We start from the raw sequence: 9714 nt of genomic DNA on the forward strand, positions 1-9714 counted from the left end.
AATACGCATGGCTTATAGTATATTCTAACAAAAACAATATGTGCATCAGAGTGTTTATATATCAATCAATCAACTATGCCTCAGATCCCAGGGGCGACGAACCATTGTCAGTGTTGGTTCAACTGAACCTATAATTTTTGGCACGAATCATAAATCTACGTAAAACTTAACTAAAATTATGATAAATAATAGACATGAACTCATAACTTAAAAACTATAACGGGTTTAATGATAAAAATTTTAAAAATTGAACCCATAATATTTAAACCTTGAATCCGCTCCTGCTTGATCCCAACCTAGTTCATCAGAATGCCTATATTAAAAGAAATACAACAACAACAGACCCAGTAGTTTCCCACAAGTGCAGACTAGGGAGAGTAAGATGTACGCAGTCTTAACCCCTAGAAGAGCAGAGAGGTTGTTTCCGATAGACCCTCGACTAGAGGACAACTGAAAAAGAAAAATAATTGCAACAAGTAAGAATAATAGCAAGAAGAAATAAGATCAAATCCAAAAATGGAGTCAAACTCTAGGTAGTAATAGCCATCTATGGATAAAAGATATCATACCAACACTATTGCTAGCGAACTGAGTAAGACTATATTAAAAGAAATGAAACGAAAAAAGAAATTAAGTTTCTTACGCTTATACGTCAATTTGGTCAAGTATATAACGTTAGATTGCAGTAGAATGCTAAATTAATCCAATAATAAAATGGAATGGGATGTAAATCTAAGTACCAGAAAACAAAAGTAAGATACCACTATAATTTTTGTTACATTTATAAGCTAAATCTATATACCAACTTCAGCTTCCACATGTCAATCATGGTAGGAAAAATCTATAACAGACAAATGTAGAACATCAACTTTTAGCTTGGTTGGTATTTGCTGAAGGAGGTGATTGTTGGTTTTGTCCTTTGGGAGGGAGCTTAGATTGCATCACTCTCAGATCATTGGCAATCTCAGTAAAGCTAGGCCTTTCCGACGGTTCAGCTGACCAACACCTCTCCATGAGTATCCTCCAATCCGCATCACAGGATTCCGGCACAGGCGGCCGCAATGTATTACTCACGATACCACCTGCATTGGATTCAGTCGTCAATACTTACACCGGTTTGATGCCTTAGCAACCGTTTGCACAATATTTGCAGTTGAAGTTGAAGAAGAGTATCTGGAAGTTAAGAGGGAAGGAAAGATATTGTGACTGCAGCAACATTACCAATGATAGCTCCATAGTGCAACTCGGCATATGGTTCTTCTCCCGTAAGAAGTTCCCACATCACAATTCCAAAGGAAAATACATCAACCTACAAAAACAAGCGGCAAAGAATGAGTTAAACGTTCTCTTCTACGCCTTCTGGAAATTAATACTTCTCAAAGTAATAAATTAAGCACTTCTCAATACCTTCTCAGAGACAAGACTACTGCTCCCATTTAGAAGTTCTGGTGCCATCCAGGGGAGAGTTCCGCGTACACCGCCTGATATTAGTGTTTGACACTTCACTTTGGATAGCCCCAAATCACCAACCTAAAACGAGAAGGATAGATTTCCAATCATACCAAAGTGAAACAGACGATAGTATGACAGGGAGCTTTTATGATTGGCAATGGACTGCTTTTGTGTTTAAATGGTTAAGCACAAGATAAGAGAGAATTCTGAAATTTAAGAGTGTATACTACTTGCTGCAATTCCCTTTTTGAAGAATACAGTGGGTACTGCTATTCTTTATCACAGGAAAAGTGAAAGGAAAAAAGATAACAAGGCTAAAGAAATTATAAATGAAGCATGGTCCATTTATCAGCATTGGTGCACTAAGCTCCCACTATGCGGGGGGGGGGGGGGGTCCGGGGAAGGGCCGGACCACATGGTCTATTGTACGCAGCCTTACCCTGCATTTCTGCAAGAGGATGTTTCCATGGCTCGACCCGTGACCTCTTGATTACATGGCAACAACTTTACCCGTTACGTCAAGTCTCCCCTTCTCTATTTATCAGCACTAGTAAGGCAAAAGGATGACAAAACAATCACGATAAAACTAAGGATGACAACAATGATGCCCATGATGATAATGATAACATGATGATTATACAACCAATGCCATAGATGGTAGTGGTGATACATGCAAGTGACGCAAGCCATGGATCAATGTTATCAAGGGCGAAAAGTGTAGTAAGCACCAACCAAGGCGTTTCTTTTCCTTTTTTTCTTCTTATTTTTGACAAGTTAGAAAAGCACCAAGGCTTTCCAAGAGATTCAAATGCAAAGCTGAAACTCATGGGTACATGTAAAAAACTTAAACTCATGGGTACACCAGGATTCAAAAAAAAAAAAAAAAAAAAAAAAAGATCCTCTAATTTTTACCAAACAATTCTGCCTACCATAAAAAATATAACCAACTGCAGATATTATCAGATGATGTTTTACCGAAATATGTCTAACAATTAACCATCAGCTATCTTCTACCCTGTGGATCTAACTGTGCATAAAAGTTGAATTAGTCTCTATGTGATGTCAACATGTAATAGAATTTGCTAGACAAGGATTAGCACCCCTTCCCCTTGTTGAGATAATTGGCTACTAAATCTTTAACATTTCTGCACAGTTTTTTCATCAACTGACAAATAAAACCGTCTCTTGGCTATGACTAACCTTGCATATTGGACGGTGGGGATCACGGAGATTAACCAACAGATTGTCACTTTTCAAGTCAAAGTGCACTATATTCTTCCCATGCAAATACTCCATTCCAAATGCAACATCCATCGCGATAACGAGGCGTTTCCGCTTATCCAGATTCCTGAAAACAGTATGCCATGCGTTTACTCATCCCATTTTTTTATGTTAACACCACTAATAGTATAAAACTTTAATGTATAAGAGGACTCCAAGTGCTCAAGCTGAAGACATCAAAACCAAACAGACGGCTTTCTGATCTCGCAAAGATCAGGAGAATATCATGAAAGTGACCTACTCATCCACAAACTAAGTACAAGAAAACCACTCTATTACCACATGGTTTGCTGGAAAAACCTTGCTTAAAATCAGTTGGCCTTTAACCGACAATAGCCTAAAAATGCAAAGACAGGAATTTATACCACCATGTTTTTAATCCCTGAAACCATAGTAGAGGTCAAACCTATCAACTTTTAACCCAAAATTCAGTGGAAGTAAGAATCGCCAATAAACAAATACTCCGTTTAATCCATGGAAGTCAAGCGGATTACAAATGAAAGATTACCTCTCATTCTTCTGTAAAGCATTTCTCAAGGACCCGTTAACCATATATTCTGTAACAGTTGCCACTGAGCCACCTGGACCATCTAGCACAACACCATAGAATGCAACAACGTTCGGATGGTGCAAATCTGCGAGTTTGATGGCCTCATTCCAGAAATCATCCCTCTAATAAAAAGATAAGCACAGCAAAAAAAAATGTACATCAACAAATGATGCAAAGATCTTCAATAAATTGGTTAAATTATCAGGTGCAGGGAGAAAGAAAAAAGACAAAGAAATAGACAAGTAGCGGTAAACAGAAGGAAAGAGAAAAGATACCAACCATGCGCTCTTGTTCTGAAGCTTTCCCAGCAAAACACCTATCATTAATCCTTTTAATTGCAACATCAGTACCCCTCCACTTTCCATGATAAACAGTGCCAAATGTACCAGAACCCAATTCTCGCATCTCCTCGAGGTCACTATTCTTTATAATCTATTCACATGAATGCACTTATTAAGAACAAAAGTGGGGTGAAAATTAAAAACACTGCAAAGTGGTAGAGACAGTAAAAGATCATTTCATTTTTTCAGTTAAGGCTAACAAATTATGGAAATTGCATTGGACAAGAGATGTCGAACCTGCAAGCGTCCAATGCCATCTGAAACAGGAAATCCAAAATTTGCTCTCTCTGGAAATTGAGTCTTAGTTTCCTGAATAGAGATTGCTAGTGGATTAGCAATACAGGCAAAGATAAGATACAAGACACCGATTATGAACAACTTGCATAGCAGCACGTGTAATTGTGTGAGAGAATTTAAGACCTCAAATTTATCTTTGGTGTCCTTTCCGGCATCAGCACTTTCAAATTCAGCATTCAGTTGAGTAGAAGATATGGAAAGGTCAGCATTAGATGGAGTTGATGACTGAAGAACAGAAGCGGCGACACCCTCGGCAACAGCCTGAAGTTCTCGCTTGATCATTTCCTCTGCTGAGCCTTCGACAGCAAAGAGGAAAAGAAAAAGTTAGGACTGCAAAAACATAAGACGACCTAGAAATCCAGAAATTGAGGCTTCTCACCTTTCTTGGACCGTGATTGATCTGAACTGAAATCTGTATTACCTGAAGGCAGGCAAGCTCCATCTTCCAACCGAATTTGTGTTTGTAATCCCCCCTTAGTAACAGTTGGCAACTCAATGTTATTGCCAAAACGATTCTCGCCAGAGTAATCCTTGGTGCCAGCAGCTTCCTTTTTTAGCTGAAGTTTACTAGGTTTAGGAGGAGGGAAATGGGCATCATGTTGCAAACTCCAAGGATCCTGGTTGCTATATAAAGAATTTGAGCTTTCCTGTACAAATGGTGGGGTACCATCGAGTACAGCCATTTCTGTAGTTGTAGGACTCAACATTTGCTGGAAATGCTGGGCCCCATCTTTCCATTCACCAATAGCTGGAGTTCTTTCTGTTGCATTGGCAGTTACATGGGAAGAGACTTCATATCCTTCTGCGGCGCGAATGTTATGTATGAAAGGAGCGTCATTTGAAGAAGCTGGTATTTCATTTGGATTCACGTAACTTGTAACCAAACCTGGATATCCTTCCCTCCCACCAAACTGTTGAACTCTGTTATTCAACATGTCTTCCCTTCTAAAGTTATCAACAGTTGGCTTACTCTGCTCATTAGGTGCTAACACTTCAGCGGGGTTTATCAGGAGATTTTCCATTCTTCCTTCAATTTGTCTCAAGTGGTTGTAAGCCGTTAAGGACTCTACATCATCTTCTTTTGGAGGCATGGCAGGAGTGTTTCCACCATAGTTTTTGGGAGATTCGCCACATAAGTTATCCACTATTTGACCAGGCACAACTCCAACTTTAAGGAAATCATTATTGACTGGTTTGTTCGCAGCAACTTCTTGTTTAATCTGATACTGTGGTGAAACCATAAGCTGCTCAGTGGCATTAACATGGTACGGTTGAGGAACAGCACCAACAAAAACTCCATAAGGTGATTGCATCGTACCCGTTAACCCTATCATACCTTGGGGAACTGACACCTTTGGGTGCTCTGGCACAAACTCAGGCTTTTGGAGGTTCCTATCATATTCATACTGTTTATCAACATTTTGTGAGACTCCAACTGCCTCAGCTTGACCCCCAATTCTTTGCCCAACAGAAGCTCCTTGTTGTTCAACAGCCCCCTCACCTAACGTTCCGGTTGTAACAGCTCGGTGAATAGGCCGACCCCTTTCATCCAATCTAAGGCTATGATACACTGAATTAAAATCAGATGTTATGCTTGCAGGACTCTCCCTTTGTTCCACTGCTACTGTATCTGAGTGTGCATGAGGCAGCGATTTTTGACACATTAGACAGTCATCAAACCGAGATAACGCCTCAGAACCAGTAACCAGTGGTGGAGGCACCTGGCCTTCAGAAAGCGGTGCCTGCTGAGACTGCGGAATCTGGTGCCATCCGTAAGCTGCAGGAGGGACCTGATGCTGATAAGCACTATATCCTTGGTCAACGGGGAAATGCACAACTCTCGGCCCCAATGTGCCTTCTGCAGGATAATTTTCAAACCTAACATGTTGGGGCTGAATCAGTGAAGGAACCATATTAGGATTCATACTGACATGAGCGGAAGGAGTCATTGTCATGTGAAGAGCAGGGACAAACTGCTGAGTCGGAGCACCAGCAATTATATGCTGCTGATTGATTACTGGCCCAACAGTTCCCAAAAGCTGCCTCGGGAATCCCATCTGGGAAGGTATTTGAACATAATCTGCACGGTTTAGGTTCTCCCTTTGAGGATCCACATAAGTCGGGACATATGGTGTAGTTCCTGGATAAGTCACTCCTGTTTGCTGCATATCATAACCCATCTGTCGCTGCTGTGCAGCAGCGACAGGCACAGATTTCTCTAACGCATTCTCCGGCTGAGCAGATAAGCTTGGCACTGGCCCGGGAACGACTAATGGAATGGTCATTGGAGTGACAGGAGCATCGGCATGAGTTGCAGGATTTGCATCTGTATACACCAATCGATAAGCAGGTTCTTGAGAGGTAGCAGAAGTCCCACTAGGTGATAGTGCGTCAACAGCAGGTATGCCTCTAAGCTCCCCTTGACCATTGGCTAAGCTATCAACAGCTTCAGAGCCACTAAATTCTGAATTCTGGGTGGAACCAGCACTAGCGGTACTCCCTTTCCTAGTAATACCAATACCACTAAACCCATCACCAATCCCATTCACTGCCTCGACATACCTCTGTCCACTATCTTGCAGATCTCTTAATTGCACCACACCGGACGATTCTAGCTCTGAAGCCGAAAACAGGAACACCCTCAATTTAGCAGACCCATCTGAAGCTCTTTCAACCAACTTTTCGTACTCATCCATCATATTTTCAAGATCTTCCGGACAAGAAACAGACACTAACGCGTCAAGATCCTCATCAGGCAACTGGTACTTAATCACCACATCCTGCCCATAAGTATCTACTATTTTGTGAACCAGTTCAGCAAAACTCACCTCCCTCCTAACACTAATAATCCTAGTCTGTCCACCCACATATCTCAATGCGCCATCACTCGGCCTCGGCATTATCCTCCCCCCAAAACTACACAAAAACTTAACTTTCCTCCCCGACACCGAATCATCACCACCATCATCACTAGCACGATCAGACGCATTACTACTAACACGTGCCCCAAAATGCAGATTCTTCGATGACCCACTTCCCGAATTCATAACGCCAACACTAACAACACCAGGAGGCTGAGAAGGCACAACCTGTGGGACCCAACCGGTCGCTCCTGGGCCGGCATTGGTAAACCCTAATCCTACAAACCCAGCATCCGCTACAGTGGTAGGGTAATAAACCCCAGGTATAGTTCCAGGACTACCTCCAACATCCCGGGTTGGGTTACCATAAAACCCCTCAACGGGTCTACCAGATGTGGTCACAGAAGCAATGCCAGAGTCTTCTGGCACTGTCCTAACAATGTTCAACGGGCGCAAATCTTTAGGAATTGAATTCTGATCAAAAGCCATAACCCACTACTTACATATATTTCTATCTTTACAAATAAAAATTCAATCTTTTTACCAAAAACCCAAATCTTGCTTCAACCCAAAAACCTAAAATTGCTGTTCTGGTTGTAGGCTTTATCCTTCTCTACATTGAGCTACAATACAAACCAAAAAAGACCCAATTAACCCTAACGGGTTTACACAAATATAGGCAAATCAAATTCAATATTTGTTTTCTTCTCAAAAACCAAATCTTGATTCAACCCAAAAACCTACAATTGCTGTTTTAATTCTAGGGTTTATCCTTTTCTACATTGAGCTACTATACAAACACAGAAAACCCAATAGGCCAATACTACTAACAGCTGCTTTGAACCTCAAATAAACCCTAATGGGGCTTAACACAAATATAGGCAAATCAAAAGGGTTTTTTAGTAAATATTTGTATTCAGTAACCAAGATTCAAGAACTGGAAAATACCTCAAAAAACAAGAACAGCACTTTCTTGCTAATCTCTATATTTTTTGCAGCTGATATGCCATAAAAAGATACAATTTTTTTTTAACGGGATTTTTTTTTGTTGCTCTTTTTTCTGAGAGATTTTGCAGAAAAATGTGTGCTGTATGGGAGAAGGTGAAGCAAAAAAATGGAGGAAAAAAGCTGCGTGGGTCACTATCAAAATGTAGAGATGAAAGAGGAAGGGTGCCTGGTTATTGATTTCTTGAAAAAAAAAGTTGCTGAATATAATTTTTAAATTGTATTAAAATACTAATGGAAATCAAATGTAGTGAGTGTAGTGAGAGAAAGAGAAAGTGAAGGGGGGAAAGGGCACGTGGAAGAGTTCATGCAGAAGTGTGCAATTCGCTAATTTCAGTCAAATGCGGTGATGGAGCTCAATTTTTCTTTTTGTGTTGTTTCTTATTTAACGTGAGAAAATGCATAAAGTGCCTGTTAAACTTGTCCGGATAAATTATTTACACACCTAAATTTTACGGGCGACCTTTTACCTCCTATTCTAAACTTAAGTTAATTTAATACCCTCTTGAGTGATAACATGGCATAAAACGTGTAGTTATGCGCGTGAAGGCAAAAAAAAATAACTTAAAACTAATTTAATGGTTCAGGTGTCACTTTCATATTGGATATTATAACTAATTAACTTAATACTACTTTTTTCTCTTTTCTCATTTATTTTTCTTTTCTTTTTCGTTTTCTTTCTCTTTCTTCATTTAACAGAAGCAGTGAACTGAGCGCTACCTTGGCTAAAATATCCATTTCCGGTAACCTTATTCTTATCTACATCCTTCTTCAATTGAGATTTTCTCCATCCGATTTTTCATTTATTTGCTGAAAAATACCTCTTTAGAACCAGAAATAGTGTTTAAAAGAAAACAAGGTGTCACCGAAAAATTTTTCGGCCGGAGAAAATTTATAGGTCCTTAACGAGTGGCTCTATATATCAGGTTTTATTCACTCTTCCAATACAAAACTAGGAGGAATAAAGTGACAAAATTCTACTAAGGAAACCCATACGAAGGAAATTAGGAGCACAAACCCAACTCATCAAAAAATAGATACCAACGATACCAAACTTTCCGGCCAACCCAAAATTTCTCTCTATCCCAAGCTTTCTGATGCTTTTTCTCCTTAATTTCGTGTAATGTCAAAGCCACAAATAAATTATCTACAATGAAAAAAGAAGAATAGAGATAGAGTTATTTAAGGGAGGTTATGGCTGTGAATGGCTTCCACAGTGGCAGCGGCAAAAATAATGAGGAAGAAAGGTGAAGAAGATGAAATGAAAAAAATATAGAAAAGGAAAGAAGAACTATATATATATATATATATAGTGTAGCATTTGATACATGTATGGCGCGTGTTAACACATCCCACCACAAGATTGGTTCAGTATTTTGAATGAGATATTAAATTCACTTAAGTTTAGAATAATGGGGTAAAAGGTCACCCGTAAAGTTTAGGTGTGTAAATAATTTTTCCGGACAAGTTTAGTGGGTACTTTATGCATTTTCTCATTTAACATCTTATACCAGGACCCGACTAATTCGAACTAGCGTAATATAATACTAGTATTAGTACCCGCACGGACGCGCGATCACTAATTATGTCAAATATTTAAGTTATTTGGATTGTATGTAAATAATCTTAAAATTTACACTTTCTTAGTAAATATAGATAATCATTGGATATTAACTACATGAAAAAAATTAACCATTTTTTCTATTTTTCTTTTTTGATACCATTTTTACCGGTGTCATTGGATCCTAAAAATAGTCAGGAAGCAAAATAATAACTCATATTTATGGCAAAATACTCAAATGTTGAGACAATGAATGACTCTTTGGGTAAGACTTAACTCTTTTACCACTACTTGAATTCTTATTTAGTGTGTTGATATCTCTTAAAAAATAATTCTTTCTTAAAATTTCGGTTTCTAAAATATTAT

At 39.2% G+C, this 9714-nt stretch overlaps 1 protein-coding gene across 3 annotated transcripts; it reads right to left on the reverse strand.

Moving 5' to 3' along the window:
- Positions 1 to 670: 670 nt before the first annotated feature.
- Positions 671 to 8061, reverse strand: LOC104219541 (RAF-like serine/threonine-protein kinase PRAF). 3 transcript variants are annotated; one of them, XM_070162437.1, is made up of 10 exons: positions 7731 to 8057; positions 4301 to 7405; positions 4045 to 4217; positions 3862 to 3933; positions 3563 to 3715; positions 3242 to 3405; positions 2653 to 2800; positions 1408 to 1530; positions 1222 to 1309; positions 671 to 1082 (listed from the first exon to the last, which is right to left on the reverse strand). In XM_070162437.1, the coding sequence occupies exons 2-10, from the start codon at positions 7269 to 7271 to the stop codon at positions 865 to 867; spliced, it is 4110 nt and encodes a 1369-aa protein (XP_070018538.1). In that variant the 5' UTR covers positions 7272 to 7405; positions 7731 to 8057; the 3' UTR covers positions 671 to 864. The 3 variants fall into 3 exon arrangements, 2 of the variants coding, with proteins under 2 accessions (XP_070018538.1, XP_070018539.1); XM_070162438.1 differs by having other exon boundaries at positions 4343 to 8058; XR_011403561.1 differs by lacking the exons at positions 671 to 1082; positions 1222 to 1309 and adding an exon at positions 1892 to 1999 and having other exon boundaries at positions 1432 to 1530; positions 4301 to 8061.
- Positions 8062 to 9714: the final 1653 nt, after the last annotated feature.

Source organism: Nicotiana sylvestris, chromosome 11 (genome assembly GCF_000393655.2).
Source record: "Nicotiana sylvestris chromosome 11, ASM39365v2, whole genome shotgun sequence".
NCBI classification, from domain to species: Eukaryota; Viridiplantae; Streptophyta; class Magnoliopsida; order Solanales; family Solanaceae; genus Nicotiana; species Nicotiana sylvestris.

Bases quoted from the DNA above. Each gene is read 5' to 3' on its own strand.
- LOC104219541 (XM_070162437.1), bottom strand. From the start codon at position 7,271: ATGGCTTTTGATCAGAATTCAATTCCTAAAGATTTGCGCCCGTTGAAC. The intron at 4,218-4,300 runs GTGAGAAGCCTC...TTGCTGTCGAAG, and splicing joins TCAATCACGGTCCAAGAAAG to GCTCAGCAGAGGAAATGATC. The intron at 1,531-2,652 runs GTTAGTCATAGC...TTCTCGTTTTAG, and splicing joins CCCACCGTCCAATATGCAAG to GTTGGTGATTTGGGGCTATC.